Consider the following 22,056-nt stretch of genomic DNA (forward strand, 5'->3'; position numbering starts at 1 on the left):
ATGACCTTGGGAGGGTTAAGATCAAAGCTGTACCTTAAAGAGCGGGTCAGAATAGCATTGCAGGGAGGCTAGGGGAAGGGGATGGGGGGAAGAAAAGAATAAAATATGTACAAAAGCAAGTTGGTAAGAATGAGCATTTGGGGGAACTATAAGCAGGCCTGTGAGTTTAGTTGGATAAAGGAGCTGTTTAGCAGAGTATGGGCTGCCCCTTATCAGTGAATACTATCTGGCATCCATCCTTTAATTCTTCCCATCATTATCTATTCACTTTACAGTTGTTCTGGAAATGCCCACACCAAAGGCAGCAAGCAATTTGTGCAAACACTTGGCCCACCACTGGGCCATGCACATCTGTTATCCACTCTCTTAAAACTCCTTCTTTGTGTTATTGCTTCCTAGCTCTCCCTCCCTCAAGAAAATATGGAGAGGAAACCTTGATTCCTGGCCTAGTAAGGTCTCTAGAATCAACTGGGAAAACTTGGAGAAAATGAAAAGGAAGCACAGAGAGGAAGGAAGGGCAGTTTGACATGCACCAGCAAACTTTTGGAGAGGCCCACGTTCACCTAACTCTTTTACCTAGAGACTAAGGCCCCCATCTGGAGAGTCTTACCCTCAAATTGCCTCCATGACATTTTGCTCAGGACTTGTTCCTCTAATTCCCTAGAAACCCCTGAGAAAAATCCTTAGGATGGCTTTGCGTGCCTGTGTCCCAGTGTTTAGTGTTGCACAGAAGTTGTATAACTGAGGAAACCCAGCACAGTCCTATGTTGAATGGATGTAGGATCAAACTGAAATAATATGATCAAGCATCCACCCTTCTCATCTCCCCCCACAGGCATACACTACATGAACATTTGTAGTCCATCCCGGGACAAAGGGTTGGATCTTGAGTGTGCTGAAGACCAGAAGGAATTGGATCCAGCAGAGGGGAAATAATACTTAAAGAGTAGGCCCTGGCCTGAGACTCAGAGCTGGATTGGAGCCCTGGCTCTGGCCCCAAAATAGAGTAGGACCCTGGTCAGTCATTCAAATGCAGATTCAGTTTTGATTGTAAAACAAGGGGGGGGTGCACTAGGCAAGGCCTTTCCCAATCAGTTTTAAGGGAATTTAATAGGTGGAAAAGATGAATGACTCAGCAGAGTTAAATAAATTTCTCGTTTTCTTTTGGGACTTGTCAGTGTCTTTAAAAACCTGATGTGCACTGTGAATCTCTGAGAAAAGAATTGATATGCAGCATATCCTAAGCTTAGTTGATCACAGGATCACAGAACCCTTCACTCTTTGTCCTCTGTGAAATCATCACCTCAGAACTGCTGCTCCATAGAACTCAGTTTGGGAAAATGTGCTCTGTAGTTTTCCTTTCAGATCTCACATGCTAATATTCTAAGTATCTAAAGAGGCAACAAAAGCCTAGAAAGCCAGAGGTATCAAAGAGAGCTCAAGAATCATGTCTTTGGACAGTTCTGTAAAGATTGCAGATGGTGAGGATTTAGGAGGATGCTGTTGAAACAGGGATGCTCTACCTGTAGTTCTGGGAGGCAGATGGAATGGTAAAGTGGGAGGGTGGAATTAAAACAACAAAAATAAGTGTAGAGTTAAGCAATTTTGCTAAGAAAGGGAAGCAAAAAAAAAGGTTAGGGTCTCAGAAATTTTGAGGTAAATTGAAACTTTTTTCCGTAGAGATGTAGTGAAAGAACCTGGGACTAGGACTCTGTTGACCTGAGTTGTGGTCCAAACACGTCAGTAACTGGATGATTTGGAACTTGTCACCCCACCTCTCTGTGCATCAGTTTCCTCAGTTTTCAAAGAAGACAGTCTATATGCATAGGCCCTTAAGATGTTAAAATTATATGACTTTATTGGCATCTAGTTTAAGTTAGTAAGGATTAAGTCCTTCAGAAAGGGATTTGGCGAGAAAGATGTATGAGTAAATGAGAGCAGAGACCTAGATTAGAGAGAATTAGGTCAACAGAGGCCCTTTACAAGTTCCACAGGGATGGATCTTTAATGGTACTCTGTGAAACAGTGTGTTCCAAGTACTGGCACTTCTCTGCAGCATTACACATAGACTAGATGGTATCTGTTCAGTTGGCTTTTTAATGTTAATGTGGTTTAATTTCCCAGCTAAACCCACCAGACATTTGAACTAGATGAGTTGTCATTAACTCTGCTGAAGAATTGATTTACTTGATTAACTTTCACCCTGATTTATTGAGTTGGCCAAAAAGTTCGTTTGGGGTTTTCCATAAGTTACGGAAAAACCCGAACGAACTTTTTGGCCAACCCAATATGTTTTTTCTGTTAGTAGAGTTTCTGGATAATGACAGTTTAGTGAGCCATTGCCAATTTTCATTGTTTGTAGTCTTGTGACGTTTTCTACATTTGATTTTCTTGGGTATTTGCTAAGGTAAAATTAGTTTTAGTAATTTCATAATTATGAGACATGATAATGCATATCTTGGTAAATAGTTTAGATATATGAGAAGTACCAGTGTATTTCTTTTTCAAGCATTAAACACATACTTCTAAGTGTGGTTATGGACACCCATTTGTTCCACAAGTGTTTGTTGCACATGTACTGAATGCCACGCAATGTACTAGAGATGAAGCAGTGCACAAATACATTGTTATTATCCTTACAACCTGTGTTGACAGGTATCTAGCTTCAAAGAACTGTTGCCTATGCAAACATTCACTCCCTAATTCATTTTTATTTAATGATTCTATTCATTTTGTGTTAGAATGATAAAGTGGCAACTTTCAGGGAAGCATTGACGGAAAGAAAATATGCTTAGTCACCTTATTTATCCAATACTCAGTAAGACAGGAAGAACGTGTTTGACAGTACTAGGTTTTATTAATACCACAGTGGTAAATAACCTTATGTTTATGTTTTTTTAAAATAAATTTCTGAGTCACTCACAATTCAAAACCCACAAAGAAGACGGCCTCTCACTGCTGTGGCCTCTCGCGTTGTGGAGCACAGGCTCCGGACGCGCAGGCTCAGCGGCCATGGCTCACGGGCGCAGCCGCTCCGCGGCATCGGCAGGCAGACGCTCAGCCACTGCGCCACCAGGGAAGCCCAGAAGCTGAGTCTTTAAGTTAAATGCACTCTTCCTGAGAATTCTTAGCTGCTGTGTCTATCCTTGAGCAGTAACATTTTATTATCTACCATTCAGTATCTACACAGCAAAATAATGAAGGCACAGCTAATGCAAGCAAACTTAAATCTTTTCTGCTTCTGAGCTGGGGGCGTGGGCACACACTTGGATTGGTGGTTTCCCTGGACTCGTTAACAATAATGTCTTGATCTCCATCCAACACAACCTTCTTCGAATCCATCACTCTCTTCTGAAGTGTAAGGCTGATGATCTCTGGGTTACAAAAGACAACATTTTTCTTGGGTTCTGCTTTTCCACACTAGGAAATTTCAGGGCTGAAGGCGTTGAAGAATTAAGCATCAAAAACATGTTCAGTTTTGGCTTGGTGTTCCATGTGGAGCATGCTGTTATGATGAATGGGTTTCAAAATGAAAATTTTTACCTCGTACCTACTTGACAACCTTTATAAGCCTCAATTTCCAATCCTCCCAGAAGAGATCACGAAAAGGTCATCTCAAGAGTAAATCTTCTCCCACAGCTTTGGATATATTTATTGTGTTCAAATGAAAGTCAAATTTAAAACTAAGGGGCTGGCCAGGATCTGACTGCTTCCATTTCATATATTTTAGGAATGTCTGACCGGGTTCACGTTGTATTTTAATGAAAAACCTGGGCGTTTCTTAGGTTCACCAATATTTAAAATGCTTTAGTGTTTGTTTTTTTTTTCCCTTAGTTTTCTTTCTCCTCTTCAAGCTCTGCCCTTTCTTATTTCTCTGGGTCATCAGACACTTCAGAGTGGGGATCCTGACCATTAAATACACCTCGTTATCATCTTCTTCATCTTCCTCCTCCCACCTCTTCGACCCCTTTAGGGGTTCATCCCTGTCCCTCCATTTCGCCTGTGGGCTCGTGGATCTTGGCAAATGAGACCTTAGAGATGTCATTGTACTTGTTTCCCAGGGACTGAAATTCCTTCAAATATGGCTTCTATCTGATCTTGTTGCTTCTGCAGCTTTTGGAGGGCAAGGACTGGGCTTTTCACAGAGAGCATTAAGCTCTCACGGAAGCCATTTCTAGGCCTGGTACATTCTCCTCCGGGGCCTGGGGCTCCTCTTGCAGGTGACCAGTGCACCCTGAGTCCCCACTGTGCTCCGGCTGTTGTGCCACCGCCTCTTCCACCGTCTGGCTCGGCTCTGGGGGTCTCTTGTTCCCTGAGTCTGGGGTGTTAGAGAAGTGGCAAAGGGGAGGGGTGGCATTTGTGAGGGCCCAGCTGCAGGGAGAGAAACTGGGCCATGCCTGGGAGGGGCTGGAGGAGGTGGGAGGGGGCAGGCCTGTGACTGGAGCTCCTGTACAAAAGGAGGCTGGGGAGTAGAAGCCTCCCCTGTCCGGCAGCTTTGAGGCACATCTAACTCCCCCTCTGTATCCATTCATCTCTGCGCACCAGATGCTTGGATATGCAGATTTCTTCAAATGGGTTCCTACTCTCAAAGAGTTGACGGGAGAGCAGGACACAAACCAACCCTCACACTGAGAAAGGAGAGGTGCAGAAATGGAGATACGTTCAAGCCACATATTGACACACAGACTGTGACACACAGAACACAAAGAGATCAGTTCTGTGCCGAGGAGGGTACAGTCAGGGGGTCCTTTACAGAGGAGGTGTCTTGAAGGATAAGGGGGAGTTCAGAGGAGGGATCATTCAAGCCTGAAGGAAGCCAGTGTGGTCCTTCAGACATTCCACTGTGGCTTGTCATTGCAAGCCCCGCCCTTAGCAGCATTGTCCCAGGACTTTGACCCATTGCTGTTGCAAAGAAAATCAGTCACAACAAAAACTGCCTAATGAGAGACTGTTTCACACTTTGAAGAGTATAGGCCAGTGTTTCTCAACTCTAATGTGCAAAAGAACCACCTGGAGAGATTCCTGGGTCCCACTCCCAGAGATTCTAATTCAGTAGGCAAAGGTAGGGCACAAGAATTTGTACTCAGATGCTGCCAGTCTGGGGAACACCCTTTGAATAATCTTGGACTGGACAACTTGCCTGATTGTGTAATGGTGATAATAGAAATAAGAGACAAAAGAACTAGCTCTCAATGACTTTCTCTTAAAAACAGGTGAATTTTTAAACCGAATAACTTACTAACCTATTGTTTTGCCAAACTCCTTTAGTGTCTTCATTTGGGATTTATATCTTTTAGTGGAACCAGACTTTTGCTTCCCTAGGTTTTGTCCCTGGGATTGAAAGGGAGGGGTGCGTGGAGAGGAAGAATAGATGTTCTTAAAAAGTATCATGAAGAGAGATGATTCAAAGTCATATCATAGATATGGACCATTTTCCTTATGATGGGATATCTAACCTATAAGTTCACCTTAGGACAGCAATACAATCAGTCCTCGGTTTCCATCTTTCCTCACCTGGATGGATATTCTATGCTTCAAGCCCTGGATGTAGAGAGCCTACTGCATTATGCCACTTTATATAAGGGGCTTGAGCATCCACGGATTTTTGTATATGCTGGGGGTGGTGGTGCTGGAATCAATCCCCCACTGGTACCAAGGGACCACTGTATAGTTATCTCATCTGTTATACAGATATTTTGACTTAGACTTAATATGTTATACATTAAACACACTAGATTGTTATGGATCATGATTAAATGTATGTGAGGAGTAAATTGTTTCAATTTCCTGAATCTGTTAAATCGAGAAGCCCCTCCTGGGGTAAAAGTAAAACCTCCATCATTGGGGACTCCAGATTCTATCACAACAGCCCTGCCTTCTGCTTTTCTTCTTGAGCCTGGTGGTCCAGGCTGTCTCCTAATGCCTCAGGCCAAGGAGTGACTGAGCTGTATTAACTTGACACTGCTGGCTGTAGAAATTCTAATTGCTGTAAACACTGGCTTTTGCACTGATGCCAATTTTCTTAGTCACCGTTTACATTGGCAAACTTGTCCTGCTATCCAGCTCAGCAGATCTCCTGGCAAAGAGAGTATGTAGCCGGTTGGGTAGAGTTTGGGATACATTTCATTACCTTCTTCCCCTCTCTACCCTGATTTTACACTTTTTACTCCTAAGTGTTCAAAACCTGTGTGATGGGAGAAACTCAGCTTTAAACAGTGGTTTGATTGTTGATTTTCTTCTGAGCTTTGAGTAATAACATTCAGAGTGATGGGGCAGCCAGTTGGGCTTTTGGGTACCCGTACTCACTTTGTAACTTGGAGCTTTACGATCCTGGGTAAGGCATTTAACTTCTCTAAGCCTCAGATGAGCAAAAAATGAGTGTAATACCTGTTCTTCCTATTTCACAGGTCCTTGTGAAATTCAAACAAGTGAAAGCTCAAATGGTCATAAACTGTAAAGCATTGTACAAAAGAGTAATTATGATAAATATTGTAATTTATTATGTATTTTATATAGTATGTATTAATTTATTATAATCACATTCTGAATGTGCCAAAGGGGTCTTAATTTATTATAATTATTATCTGAATGTGTCTCTTCAGACATGAGTAGATATCTATAAAAATCACTTGCCTTTTATCTTTTGGGTTTATATACCACTTAATAAACATTTTTTCAAAGAGACATCTAATTTGCTGCTTTCTCCACTTTACATAGAGCAGAAGATTAACTCAACTCCTGGAGCATCCTGTGTAACACACTTGTGAAGTCAGGCAGAGGGCATGAGTGGGCAAGCTCTGAACTGCCGAAAGCAGAAGGGAGTTTAGGAGGTTTTGTTTAGAAGTTTAATTCTTTTGTGCTGCCTTGATTCAGCTGCTATTTGGAACACTCAGATGAAGACAAATGCTGCTTGTCCTGACAGTGGAGGCTTTTTGCAGCTTGAGTAGCCTCATGAAGGACATTTGTTTATGACCATGTACATGGGACACTGGAAAAAAATGTGATCTCCAAGCCTCAGACCTTGCCCCAAGGAGCTCACAATCTAGTTATTGCTATTGTAGGTAACAGAGATGTGAGTACAAAAGAACTCTAATTTTTTTAATCAGCTCTCATGTGCGTGTGTATGGAAGGTAAAGGGGAGTAAGATAGGAACAGGACTGAGAAAGGTGTTAGCAGAGAAGGCTTGAGAGAGAAATGTGCTGGTGAGGAAGAGCTGGAGGACAGGGGCAGAGGAGAATGCCTTCTCAGCCCAGAGCCGTCAAGGCTAAGCTGCTGATCCTGGGAGAGTCATGTGTCCATTCTGGGCCTCAGTTTCCCTTTGTGTAATATGGGAGACTAAAGGGTCATTCCAGATGTAAAAATCTTCCAGTTTTCTGAAGTAGGTTTGAGAGTCAATTGACTAGTGAATGGCTATAGAGGATGATGGCTGAAGGTTCTGGAGCCAGAGGGGGTTCAAATCCAGCCCACCACTTTATGCCTATGTGACGTTGGGTGATTCACTGGAGCACTCTTGGTCTGAGGCTCCAGACTAAGAACAGTGACTGGCAGAGAGCAAATGTCAGTACATGTGAGCTCTTATCCCCCTTGAACATAGGAGGCTTTTGGAGCTAAGCAAATATGTTGGCAATACAGAAACCGTCGTCTGTGTGATAGTAAAAAAATAAACAAAAAAGTTTAGGGACTGAAAAGGGACAAGCCTCTCCTTTTTGTGTTCCCCCAGGTTGAATTGCAGTGAGAGAACAAACTGAAGGCTTTAGGGTGAAGGCGTTAGGGTGTCAGATCCCTTTGAGAACTCTTGCCTTTCTCTCTTCTAGATTAACCTTATTAGTGAGTGGTGGTGAGGTTCTCCTCAGGTTTGCTTTGTAACTTATAATAAAATCTTCCATAGAGGACTAAACAAGTGTGAAATTGTAATAGAGCAATCTCGTCAGAGAACCCTACTGTTACATAATCATATTTGTGCTTCACAGGTTGGCTTCATAATTCCCTCCAGTGCTTTGCTCTATGGAGAGAGTGCCCTGCACAGAACTCTTTTGGTCCCTGACTATTCTCAGAGAGTGGGCCAAAAGGTTTACTTTATAAAAATAATGCTGACTAAAGGAAATAAGGGAGAAAGGTCAACTATAGGAAGGGTCCTTAACTGGATGGGGATCTACCAAAGGGCTGAGCAAGAATCCTGCCAATTCTGGGCCTCTGGAGAGAGGGGACAACGATAGATAACGTGGATTTACTCCTCACGTGCACTCTTTTTTACTCCTTTATCTGGGAAACTTGGGCCCAGACAACTGGGGAAGCTTGCCCAGGTCACGTAGCTAATAAATGAGGGAGCCAGGACTTAGCCTTGGGCTCTGTCCAAATTCTGTGCTCTTGTCTCTCTATCATATTTTGTTAAGCCTTTCTGCCCTTGCTCAAAGAATCTCAAGGCAGGATAATGAAAGGTGATTCTTCACAACCTTTTCTTCTGAGGAAGCCTTGAAGATGGGGTTTACGTCACTTAAAGGGCTCTGCTACCCAAAAGTCCTTATATAGCTCTCAGTTTAGGAACATGCAGCTGGTGATTCAGCCTGGCTCCAAGCTACTGTGAGACTTACTTTGTGAGTTACCAGAGCTGAGCTAAGGTAGCAGGACTTCATTACAGGACAGACTGAAGCGCTACGAAGCCCTGACATAAGCAAATAAAAAGAGGTAACATTATGAGAACTTACGTACTAAGTTCTATGCCAGGTATCCTTTACAAATCACTATAAAATATAGGTATTATGATCACCCCAATTTTACAGATGAAGAAACTGAGGCATAGAGAAGTTTGTGACTTGCCCAGAACTACCCAACTAGCAAGTATCAGAGCCAGGATTGAACCTTGGCTGACTGCCTTTATCATCCACACCCTAAAATGCTATGCCATGCTCTGGATGAGTTGGGGATGGGGAAGGATGAAGTAGAGGCAGTGGAGTGCTCTCTGGGGGTGCGGCGTGGGGAAACGCTGATTTGGAGCTATTGCTGATTTCCATGATATAAATACCCACCCTACCCCCATGGTCGCTTTCAAGCTACTGACCTGATGTCAGCTGACTTGTACATTTAACAGTTGGTTTTCATGACATGGCAAGAGCTGGCTCCAGCACAGAATTGAAGGGTATTGCCAAAGAGAATAGCAGGTACTGAAAAAAATTGAGTTATGCAAGTTATACCTAGATACGTTTGACTCTAGAGAACTAGAAAGCACAAGGGATGGGGTAGTGAGAAATGGAGCTGGAATGTCGAGAGGGACCAGACTGCAATGTCAAGTTCAGATTTTTTTTTTCTGTAGGAAACTGGAAGTCAGTGAAAGTTTTTAAGCAGCCAGGTATTGTGATCAGTCTTTTAGGATAAGAACTCTGACAGCGGTATGGAGCAGGTTATAGAGAAAGAAAGTGCTATCTAGAATTCAAGTTAGTAGGCAAATAATGAGCATCTAATCAAGGCAGCTATGGGAGTTGGGGTAGAGTCTTAGGGTAGAACTAGATTCAGAAAATGTTGGCAGGTAGAGTTGACATGAATTGATGATTGATTAGATATCATGTGAGAGAAGGAAGGAGCTGAAGAAAATATTAAGATTTCTAGCTTGGAAGCTAGATTTACGGTCAGTTCGTTAATTGAGAATTTAATGGAGTGAGTTGCTGGGTCAGGAGTGGAGAAGCAAGTGAGAACATGTTCATTTTGAAGAGCATATAGGCTATAATCCTGGAGATGGTTGGAAAAGTGAACCCAGAGCTTAAGAAAGACAGATCATGGATGGGAGATGTGGAAGTCATCAGCCTATGGATAGAGCTCATAGCCATTTAATTTATCAGGCTGCTAGTAAGCACTTCCTATTTGCCATGCATTATGGCATGGTGGCACATTGGTCTGCTCAGGGAAAGCAGGAATTATGTAGCTGAATAAAATAAAAAATGGAACCTTGGGGAAAACCATCATTTACAGGGCCAAGGGACAGGAAAGGAAGAAACAATCAATTAAAAACCCAAAAGAAAAAAAGGAGGAATTAATTACTAGCATGGCAAGAGACTACAGAAGTTCAGGAGGAAGAGAGCTTCAAGAAAGAGCAAGTTGGGCTTCCCTGGTGGTGCAATGGTTGAGAGTCCGCCTGCCGATGCAGGGGACGCGGGTTCGTGCCCCAGTCCGGGAGGATCCTGCATGCCGCGGAGCGGCTGGGCCCGTGAGCCATGGCCACTGAGCCTGCGCGTCCAGAGCCTGTGCTCCGCAATGGGAGAGGCCACAACAGTGAGAGGTCCACGTACCGCAAAAAAAAAAAAAAAAAAAAGAAAGAGCAAGTTATTAAATGCTCGCCAAGTAGGTCATTGGTTTTGGCAGTGGGGGTCACGGTGTCATTGGTGAACCTAATAAGTCCAGTTTCATCAGAGATATGGGGCTGAAAGCCAGATTGTAATGGGTTGCCTTCAAAGAGGGTAGTCTTTGAAAAGTCACTGTCTTCTCTAGGGTAAAGGCAGAACTGACTCAACAGAAATCAAGTTGTATTTAGAGGCAGATCTTCTCTGCTTTCCTCCCTGCTTCCTATACACTCCTCTCTTACAGCTTCCCCCAAGTCTAACCCTTCCTTCTGTTTTCTATATCCTATCTCCCCTTCATCCTCCAGGATCGTAATTCACACATCATTTCTTTTCTCCTCTGTAACCTTTGTTTCTCCTTGTTCACAGGCTCTTTCCCTAGAAGTGTGCTTAAGTGTCTCTCATCTTGGGGAAAAAAAAAAGGTTTTTCTTTACTGTTTTCCTCAGGCTGTTGTCCTATTGCCTTCTTTATCTCTACAGTGAAAGTACTGCCTATATTCACCGTATCTATTTCTTCACTCCTATGTACTTTGCAACCCATTACAATCTGGCTTCCAGGCCCACATCTCTGACTAAACTGTACTTGTTGGGTTCACCAAGATCCCATGACCCCATTGCCAACACCATTGACCTACTTTTCCTCTCTGCTGGCTTTTTTTTTTTTTTTTTTTTTTTTTTGCGGTACGCTGGCCTCTCACTGTTGTGGCCTCTCCCGTTGCGGAGCACAGGCTCCGGACGCGCAGGCTCAGCGGCCATGGCTCACGGGCCCAGCTGCTTGACGGCATGTGGGGTCCTCCCGGACCGCGGCACGAACCCGTGTCCCCTGCATCGGCAGGCAGACTCCCAACCACTGTGCCACCAGGGAAGCCCATGGCATTTTAAAAGAAAATAAATTTATTAATTTATTTATTTTGGCTGCATTGGGTCTTCGTTGCTGTGCACGGGCTTTCTCTAGTTGCAGCGAGCGGGGTGGGCTACTCTTTGTTTTGGTGCGTGGGCTTCTCATTGAGGGGGCTTCTCTTGTTACAGAGCATGGCCTCTAGGTGCACGGGCTTCAGTAGTTGCAGCACGCAGGCTCAGTAGTTGCGATCAGCAGGCTCTAGAGTTCAGGCTCAGTAGTTGTGGTGCACGGGCTTAGTTGCTCTGCGGCATGTGGGATCTTCCTGGACCAGGGCTTGAACCTTTGTCCCCTGCATTGGCAGGCGGATTCTTAACCACTGTACCACCAGGGATGTCCCTCTGCTGGCACTTAACAGCTTGCCCTTTCTTGAAACTCTCTGCCCTGCTGAACTTCTCCAATCTTTGTTTTTTCTTGCCATGATAATAATTACTTCCTTCTCTTTTGGGGGCGGAGGAGGGATCTTTTAATGATCGATTCTTCTCTCCTGCCTGCTATCCCTCTAAAGGATGGTGTTCCCTAAGGTTTCATTTTTATTTTATTCAACTTTAGGATTCCTCCTTTCCCTGAGCAAATTGACTTTCCCTCTTTGGTGCAAGTTACCATGTGGCCTAAAGCCTGCCAGCAGAGCCCCATCCTTTCATCAGAGTTGAGTTAGAGATCCAACCCCCAGCAAATAAAGGGATGTTTTTATCCTTGTAATCTGGGTGGGACTAGGAAAGAGGACTTTGATGCCTTCTTATCCTTACTGGAGGAGGGTGATGCTGAACACTTGCAAAGCAAAGTAAGATTGACTGGCAGAAGACTGAAGTGTAGCCCACATGTCCCACAACCACAGACATCTGTGTGCCTTTCCCCACCCTCCTCTCCTTCACCAGCCTACTGGTCACTCATTAAACTCATTTCAGTCAGCTGCTACTATCTCCAGGCAACCAGATGAGGCCGACTCTGTCCTCTCCTAAGCTGGTTATACTGATACATACCTTTGTACTTTAAGGTACATATCTCTACTTTTTAAGTTTCTACATCATATCATAATCATCTATTATGTCTAGGATGTTCCCACGTTTATATGTTCCTCAAAAATAGGCCATTGTGCTTTGTTCATCCTTGTACCCCCAATACGTAGAACAGTCATGACCAAATAGGTACTTAAATGTTGGTTGAATGAATTTGTTGATTTACATAGTGATTCTTAACTTTGCTAGGTATGCAAGGAATTCCTCTAGGAATTTACCTAGAGAGCTGAAAACAATACCTATGCCTTAGGTCACATTCCCAGACATCATTATATAATAGGTGTGGAATGGGACTCAGGCATTGGTAATTTTTAAAAGTTTCCAGGTGATTCTAATATGCTTCCAGCTTTGAGAACCTCTTCCAGCTTACTCCTATGGCTTAAAGGAGTAAAATAAGATACACCAATGCCTGCTATGTGCCAGATGTTTTAATTACATTCGCACAATAACCAAATGAAAGGGGATGAGGTTTGATTTTGTTAACACACGGGAAAAACCTGAGGCTCGGAATGACATAATAACTTTGCATAAACCACAAAGTTGGTAAGAGGCAGGGCTAGGACCTGATTCTGTTACCTTGCATTACCTTTCCAGCTTCCCAGGCAGCTTTCCTCCAGTGGTGAGGAATCCATTCAATCTCTTATCAATTCTCTCAGAGGTGGAGCATTGGCCAGCTGGCTGAATTGTGTAACATTAGAAGAAATGTGTGATTAGCTCTATTCGACCTCCAAAAGTGAGGTTGGATTGGAATCAGCCCATGTAAGAACTTGTCTGTGTCACAACTTCGTGTCTTTCACATTTGTAGGATAGTTATGCCTTTTTTTTCTTTTTTCCCTGGGCTGGGCACTCAATCTTGCCTCTGGGTCTCTTTCTCTGAAGGATGGCCATTCCAGTAGCTTCTTGGTCAACCCTTTACACACCCCCTCTTACCCCTTCCATCTCTGAAATGAGCCTATAAATCTAATTTTTCTTTCCAGGTCACTTGCAATTTCTTTAAGGTTCTGACGCTAACAGTGTTTCTCCTTCTACAAGTTCTATATGATACATATTTATTACAAAGAGAACGAAAAAAATCACTTAGAGTTTTTGGAGAATTTTATAATATCTCAAATTCATTAGAAGATATGCTGGGATCTTACAAGTTAACCATAAATTACAAGTTCACATAAAAGTTACTGATGGCCAAAAGCAAGTCAAGTTGTTCTAAACATTTAATTTGTAAATTTTAATAAATTAAGCAAACATTCTCTAAATACTCTAGTTAGTCTTAATTAACAGCAAGTTAGACCTAAATATTGTCAAGTTTGTTCTGTGGGATAAAAACTAAGTAACACTTTCACAATATTAATTGAGTTGGTAATCATCATAATTAATAGTTACGTAGTGTTTGCTATGTGGCAGGCACTGTTCTAAGTGCTTTCTACATGTTAACTCATTTAATCTTCAGAAAAACTCTGTGAGTTAAGTACTATTATTCCCATTTTATTTTTTATTCCCATTTTATAGATGAGGAAATTAAGGCATAGAAACATTAACTAAGACATACAACCAGTATGTAGTAGAAATAAGATTCAAACCTAGGCAGTCAAGCTTCCTAGTCTTTGCTCCTAACCAGTTTTCTAGATTTGCCTAACACAAAGCTTGGAAATTGGAAATTAGACCAGTTTTGCACATGAGTGAGGAAGACTGATATGGTGCTGTAATTCCTGAGTATCACTTAGCCTGGACTGACACTTTTACCACTTGGCTTGAGCAACCGTGAACACAGGAATTCTCTGCAGGTTGGAATGGGAGGCATGAGAAGATCTTGACAAAGCCAAAAGGTTGGTACAGCCATTAAATCTTTAAGGGAGCAGTAGTCGGAATGCAGAGCTAGCAATGACGAGGCTGTTGAAATAATTAGGTTATGCCTCTGCAATGTGCCTAAAACTTCTCCTGGCTAGTAGTGATGACTTCCTAATTATGTTAATGGCCATTTTTTTAGTCCATAGCTCCCTCAAATTGCCAAATAATCAGTCTTTTTAAAAAATTCTTCCAAATTTGACTTTTACTTTCTGATTCACTCTCAGTTTTCCTCTTGCCAATCCCTGGATTTCTCCCTCTAGATTCTTCTTTTCAGCCTGTCAAAGAATGTTTTCCTCCCTGGTCTATTTCTTTGTCACTGTGTTCTGTCTCTTCACTAAATCTCCTGAGTCTTACTACTGTCTGAGTTGTTAACAGTTACCTCTGAGCTCTTCCTCCAGGCCTGACCTCCTTGAATCTCTGACCCTGCATTTGCTATCTGTCTTTTGGACCTATCTGCCTAGATGTCCCATTGGCTTTAAATGGAATAATTTTAAAATGGAACTTTTCTTACTTTCCCTGACTGTTCTGCCTGTGTTCTCTGTTTCTCATACTCCAAGTGAGGACCCTCCAGGATCTTTCAATCCTTTCTCTGTGTCCTACCAGCCTGCCTACCTGATCCCATATACTACTCTGTGAGCAGTTACCAAGGCCTATCAACTCCGTCTCAGTGATCTCTCTTGAATATATTCCCTCCTCTATATTCTCCTGGGGCAGACCTTCATTTCTCTCCTGTGGACAATTGCCAAACTATTATAGCTGTTGCCCTCTAGTGTCTTCTCCCACCAATCTACTGTGTACACCTCAGCTGTATAATTTTTCCCAAAGTATAGTCTCATTAAAGAGTGTCCACTGTATAGCACAGGGAATTCTGCTTAGTATTCCGTAACAACCTAACTGAGAAAAGAATTTGAAAAAGAATAAATACATTTATATGTATAACTGAATCACTTTGTTGTACATCTGAAACTAACACAACATTGTTAATCAACTATACTCCAATATAAAATAAAAAGTTAAAAAGAATGTCCAAAATCTTTGTTGTTTAACCATTAACAACTGAGACCATTTCATCTGCCACCACCTTTCCAGCTGCACCTGCAGTAAGACTGGATCATCCTCTACATCAGAAGTTGCAGCTTGCGGCCCTTAGTCCAGATTTGGCCTGCAGGCAAGTTTTGTTTGGTCTGCAACTTAAAAATAATTTAATCTGAATCAATGTTTTCAAACCAGAGGATTTCCCTTAAAAGTTAAAGTCTTAGAGAAAGTTCAGAGAACTGTGAAAACTTAAGGACAGATGGAAATTTGCGGGAGTCAGGCAAGATTTAAATTCTTAGCTACTTAAGTTCTCAGTCCATCTGTTACCCATCCTTGTATCCTTGTAACATGTAGCAGAATCTCTACATACAGTAGGTGCCTAATTAACACTTGTTGAATTATAGTTACTTGACTTTTGATAGTTCCTTGGCGCAAACATTGAGGTTGTTTGTAGAACAAAAGTGCTGCATTAGTGAATCACAGGTGATCTGTACAGTGGTCTTAAGTGAAGGTCATATAATCTGTGCACCAATAGAAAAAAAATAAATCTGCATTTTAAAGTATACTCAAACTTTACAATGTTTAAAAAAATGTGACCATAAATTTTCATACAGGTAAGTGTTCTATGAAATTGTTTTCCTGTAATAGGCAGGAATAGAGCAGAATCTGGAGGGGAGAATTTAAAAGCTGCTTGACAGAATGAAATGGCCATCACTGGAAAAGTTGGGAAACCACTGGCATGGAATACAAAACTTTGAATGTGAGAAACGAAGCAGGTAGTGAGTTATAATAGATGCTCTAATTATTTAATGTGGTTGGTTCATGTTGAAATTTGATCACATGCTAAGTTATTGATGTGTATGGAATATCAGAGTACTATGGCTTTTCCCCACCTCTCCCTCCCACTTTGACATGAGCACACAGATGAACTTTTTAGAAATAACTATTTGACATCTTTTTCACCTGTAGTAATTTCAGAACTTGGTGATCATTGGGGTCCTAGTAACAAATGTACACAATGGGAGAAAATGATAGTCTCAACTTCCCTGCAAACATTGAGCTATCTGTCCCTGGGCTCACATTTCTTCATGCAGTGATCTTCCAGATCAGAGGTGTGACAGTAACGATAACCAACTCATAGAAGGCTTGGTATGTGCCAGGCACTGTTCTAGGGGTTTTTACTTTTTTAAGTTTCACAACAGTATTTTGAACCAGTTAGTATGTCATTTCTGTTTTACAGATGAGAAATTGAGGCACAGAGAGGGTGAGGAACGTGCCCAAGACCCCACTGCTGGAAAGCGGGGGAGCTGGGCTTTTAACCAGGTATTCAGTCTGCAGTCTGTGCTACTGACTTTGGCTTCCTACCTGCCTCCTAGACTGAGCCTTTTATTGCCGGCTCCCCCTGCCTACACTTGCCTTACTTAGCTTTTCTTCCCATAGGCATTTGAATTATAACACTTGCCCAACACTTTGGCATCTTGGATTCCTATCCTTTTCCTTGCTACTCGCACTTCGTCTTCTATTAAGGCACAATTCAGAATAGATGCCGTATCGGATTTCATCCCAGAACGAACAGACACAAGTAATTCCTTCCTTCTCTGGGCTTGTGCAACCCTTTATCTAGGCTTCTCTTACTAAGCTTGTATTGCTTAACTAACATCAGCTATCCATTTACAAGTCTTGGCTCTCCTCTGTTTCCCTGAGCTCCAGAAGATGGTCTTTTTCTCCCCCTTAAGTTTCCCTGCCCGTTGAATAGATTTTCTAATTTGTATGGTGAATGAATTAGCAGAGAACAACCCCATTCATAAACTAACAACGAACATATTTTAATAAGCAGAGTATAGATTCTGCTTGGCTGCCTTTGATTTTTGTTTGTCTTCTGACCTTTGGTCATCAGACCTGGGTAGGGAGCCAGTGGCCACCTATTTTGCTGTATCTGGTTCTACTGAGGTGTAATGAGTACCCTTCATCCCTTCCACCTCCTCAGGCAGAATTCCCTTCTAGAGCCTGAAATGGTTATGGGGCAAGTTTTAAGACCTCTAGTACTGCCCTGGAGTACTTCATCTAGCCAAGACTGGGTCAGTTCACAACCTGTGAAATTCTTAACACTTGGCTTGCTTCTTTGTGCTACTGGAGTTTTCCAGCTACTTCTAAATAGGTTTCAGGAAACTTTGTTAACTAGAGAATGTTTCTTGGGTGGATCTGAATCTCATTTCACAAACTCAAGGATGCAAGAAATATAACTTGATCTATATTTTGAGCCTTCATTCTTTAGGTAGAACTTAATTCCAGTGAATTTAGGTATTCCCCCATCACTGTTTTCTTTTAGGTTTTGAAGTGTCTCATGTGATGTTGATGCATAATGCATGGGGGAAGCCATGTGGGTACTCATCCTTAGCCCACATTCATGTTCCACCTGGTCCATGGTGTTTGGCTCCTACAAGTTGCCCTGGGATATCCTTTGTTCTTATTAATAAGAGCCCTTCAGGTCCATTAGTGCTCTCTTCTATTCCTGTTAGACCCTTGAGAACATGTAGTGGGCCACGGATAACGGAGAAGTTGTCTCAGACCCATCTGCAAGACACTCATGCAGCCTTCCTGTTTTTATGCCTTTTTGGACACATGGAGTCATTCTGCTGCTCCTGCACAAGCTAGAGCCTGAGGGGGGCTCTCTGAGGCCTTTTGAGGCACCACCTTCCTAAACATACCTTGCGGTCACTCTTCCCTAGAGTCTTGCCTTTTTCCACGGTTCTGTCTGGGCATGGGGTACATGTCTGTTGCTCTCAGATTCCATAGACATATCTGAGGGTTGCTGTGTCCCAAGGTTCTTTTTTCATTGGATCTCAGATATCAATCCGTTCATTCTTCATTTGATCTCTAATAATTTCTCCTCCCCTCTTCCACCACCTAGCTCGGAGAATCACTTCCTATTCTAGGAGACTTCTTACTCATCATGTAATCTCCTAAATCAATGTCTTTTTTAATTCTCCAAAGGATATAGGCTTTTGAAAATCAAAAGCAGGAAGACATTTCTGTTTCTTTGCTATTTGTTCTCATATCCCTTCCCTGAAGTAATAACTACATAAAGTCTTGGCTACTGATTTTACCTGTTGGACAGTAGGGATGGGAGGGGAGTAGTGAGAGGAGCTAAGGGAAACAGATATTAGGGAAAAAAGTTAGATACCATTCACAGTTTTATCATGCCACATGACAGCACATACACATATGAATGTCATCCTATCCTGGATAGGACTCAGCAGCTTCCTGGGCCCACACTGTTCTCAACCAGCATCTCTAGGGTAATTCTGTATGTCCTGCAGCCCTCTCATAGTTCCAGGAATCCAGCTTCTATACTGGTTACTTAGTCTCTCAACTTCTCTTCTGTCTTCTTCACAAGGAGGAAAATAACAGAATTGTAGCCAGAATTCAACAACCTCTCCTCATACTGTAGGCACTCAGACAGTGATAACTATTATTATTAATAATAGTAATGATAAATTGGCTAATGACAGATTACTGCTTGATTCTCTTCATTTTCAAATTTTGAAACAAAGTCAGTATTGTCTGTAGGATAATGATTTTTCATTCTCTAACTTATCAATACAATTCCAAACATTAGCACAATTTTATTTTAACACCTTTCTGGATTCTTCTTTTCCCACCCATCCAGCCTTTCTTACACCCATCTGCTTATCTTTTTCTCCTTCATAAACAAACTGTCCCTTCTCCAATCAGCACTTCTGCTCCCACACCACCCTGTCAGTGTTGTGAACAATGCAGACAGTTGTTCAGAAATTCTATTAATGCAAGTGCTCATAAGCTAATACAGCAGAGGTGCTTCTGGAAAGGTATGGGCAGATTGAGGCAAGTCTGCATGCACTCAGGGCATGCAGTACACATAAAGGAAACCCGGGGTGGATTCAATGAAAATGAATACTCTTCTCTAATCTGCCTTGTAAAGACAACTCACTTGTTTTACAGCTTTCCTTTAGTTGAAGAAACTCATATGATTTGTCTTATATATTCAATGAAGTCTTCATTTAACTAAAAACAAAAAATGTAGTTCAAAAAGTAACAGAGCCAAGCCTGCCATGTCTTTGTTCATAGTTTATTGTTTGATGCCTGTCAAGCTACTTGGCCTGTGAGAAATGGAATGGATCTTGCATGTTCTCTGTTAATTGACAAGGGTTTGTTGTGTGAACTCTAGAAATCTTAGTGAATACATTCTCGGCCATGCCCTGGCAGATCTCCATATTCCCCAAGTTAGACTGACGTGTTACCACAAAACTTAAGTGATGATTGCTTTTTCCCAATTTGCCAAAGACCTTAAACCCTTAAACTTGTGGTTAGGGTGCGCGCACACACTCACATTTGTTTGTTTCGTATCGAGAACGTTAACAGTTGTTTTAACTTTTTCAATAAATTGGTCAATTGTACATATAGAAATTGAATTATTTTCTTAATATTCATTTGCTTTCCTGTTGCTTATATTTCCAGCAAATGAATATTAATAGAATTATTGGAAAAGCTGTTCATGGTTATATAAATTGCCTCTTGTTCTTGTTTTTCATGAACACTCGCTAATGGTTTTATAATGCAGTCTTTCCAACTCTTCACAGCAGGGCATATGTATACAATTTTATATGGGACCCTGGGGTAAACAGCTCAGGAACTTGGCTGTCCAGGGGCTGAGGGGATCAGTGTCACAACACATCTGTATCCTCTTCAGGGCATACCAGTGTGCCCCATGTACATGCTGGGAAGCTGTATTATGGTGTATTGCAGACTGCACACAGTTCTCATTTCTATTAGGAACATTGTTTTCTTGATCCTATGAAGGCATTAAATATTTCACTGATCATCAGCGTTCTGTTTCATAGTCTACAGAAGGGCACTGTTACTCTCCAGCTGCTCCCCATCAAGGTTTGAGAGCCACTAGGCGATACAAGTATCTGAGTTCACGCGCCTGTACCGGGAAGGTTTCTAATCGCTCTGTGACACTTCTGGGCCTCTCTACCTTAGCTAGTCACCGGCTTCCAGGTGGCTTCTAATTTTCTGACTTTGAAACATGGCCAGTAGGTCTTGCAGGGAGGTCAGTTTTATGAGCGTACTCAATAGGAAGAGCTTGTATAAGAAGTAGAAAGAGGGAATACACTCCACAGGGTCTTTGCTGGGTGGACGGCCTGGGTCTCCTCTCCAACCAGATAACTTCCTGTGAACACTTAATGCAGAGCTCAATGCCCTCAGGGCTCAGAAGGGAAGAGACAACAGGCTGCATGTTCTTTGTACATTTCTGCAAAGCTCCTGATTGTGTCTGAGCTGTTCTGCCAGGACTGCAGTTGACTCTGCTCCTTCCCTCTCACACACTCATTCCTTTCTCTTACTCTCAAAACAACCAGACACACTTCAATATATAAGCTTAAAAACACTTTAAAAATACTTATAGTAAATATAAAACTCTCTTCTCTTCTATTTGTATTCAAATAAAGTATTCTTCCTCCGTTCCTAGTATGTTATTGGAACTGTGATGTGCTGATTTAGGGTGGGCAGGGGTCGGGTGAACGGACTGAATCCTGGAATTCACAGTTCCTAGGTTTGAGTCGCAGAACTGCCATTTATCCAGCGAAATGGGCAAGTTCAGCTAATTTCTAAACCTTCTTGGTAAAATGAGACTGATGACACATTTCCCTCTCAGAGACTATCTGAAGATCAAAGGAGATTTACTCTGATATTTTCAGGTGAAAATACTCTCGAAGTTCTGAAAACGAAAGGTAAATATGATTTGTTATTGTATTAAAAGTAGCCAGTGAGTCCTCAAGGGCAGCGGCAATTGCTTGTAAGAATTCGAATACTGAAAGGTTGGTGAGTGTGGCTCAGGTGATAACTTAGCTGACACACGCTCTCCCTCATTCCCCCCTCATCCTGCAGAGTAACCTGATACACTACTTGGGCCTCAGCCATCATCTGCTCGTGCTGAACTTCATCATCATTTCTTTTGGCAAGAAAAGCGCATGGTCATCTGCTCAGGTGAAAGTAACAGACACTGACTTTGACGGTGTGGAAGTCAGAGTGTTTGAAGGCTCTGCAAAGCCAGAAGAGCCGCTGAAACGCAGCGTTGTTTACATTCACGGAGGAGGCTGGGCCTTGGCAAGTGCAAGTATGTCCTGGTCACGTTCAGGTTGTTTGGGGTTGTAGCTGGCCCACAGAGATGTGTGATTGAAATGACTTTCTTACTGGGTAAGGAGAAGGGAGCCATTGGACTTGGTTCCCCTGGCAGGCCCAGTTATCCCTATTGTCTCAGCAAAATTATTCATAGTGCCCCCCCTTTCCATTCTTGAAAGGGTCCTGGTTTGGATGATTGATTATATAGCTACCCTATATGATTATATAGCTACCCTACATCAAGGGTTTTGCCTGTTTGTTTGTTGATTCAAGCAGACTGTTTTGAAAATATTTCCTGTAACCTAAATCCTAGACTAACTTATTGTGAAGTACTGAAGTTGCTTTCTGCACCAAAACAAGGTAAAGTTTCCCTGAGCCAGAATATGAGGCAATTATCTGTAGCTGTATGCCAACTTGTGTTTTGAAGACACCTTTCTATGAAATAGAACGAGTATTTCTGAATGCACGTTAACTCATCAACATTTCATCTGCTTGTGAAAACAAAGATGAAAATATAAAACACATGCCACAGTTAAAAGGAAACGACCTTGCAAAATTCAAGAACATTCTCTTTGGTATTGGAAAACTTTCATGAACAGATCACACATTAAAAATGTCAGGCAAAAAAAAAAAAAAAGGCAGCCAAGGGGAGCAGCCTAATGAAAAGCATACTAAGGAGGAAATAAGGGCCTTATCTCTGCTTGTAATTATTATGGCGCTACTTTCTCATCTTCAGCCCAGAGCTTTTGGCATCCCCTAAGTTTAAAGG

At 42.2% G+C, this 22,056-nt stretch overlaps 1 protein-coding gene across 3 annotated transcripts in view; it reads left to right on the plus strand.

Annotated features, from left to right (window-relative positions):
* Window positions 1-22,056, plus strand: part of NCEH1 (neutral cholesterol ester hydrolase 1) — a 62,948-nt gene that overhangs the window by 23,135 nt on the left and 17,757 nt on the right. The window contains exons 1-2 of one of the 3 annotated variants that reach the window (XM_029215254.1): window positions 13,902-14,068; window positions 21,054-21,282. The exons of 1 other annotated variant lie outside the window; for it this stretch is intronic. Coding sequence is in view for 1 of the 2 variants with exons in the window: in XM_029215253.1 (XP_029071086.1) it covers window positions 21,054-21,282 (229 nt within the window). In the remaining variant the exon portion in view is untranslated. Of the gene's footprint in view, window positions 1-13,901; window positions 14,069-21,053; window positions 21,283-22,056 lie in introns of those variants that run through there. One more of the 3 variants, XM_029215253.1, reaches the window with a different exon arrangement.

This window comes from Monodon monoceros, unplaced genomic scaffold, assembly GCF_005190385.1.
Source record: "Monodon monoceros isolate NGI ecotype Baffin Bay Population unplaced genomic scaffold, NGI_Narwhal_1 Super_Scaffold_11, whole genome shotgun sequence".
NCBI classification, from domain to species: domain Eukaryota; kingdom Metazoa; phylum Chordata; class Mammalia; order Artiodactyla; family Monodontidae; genus Monodon; species Monodon monoceros.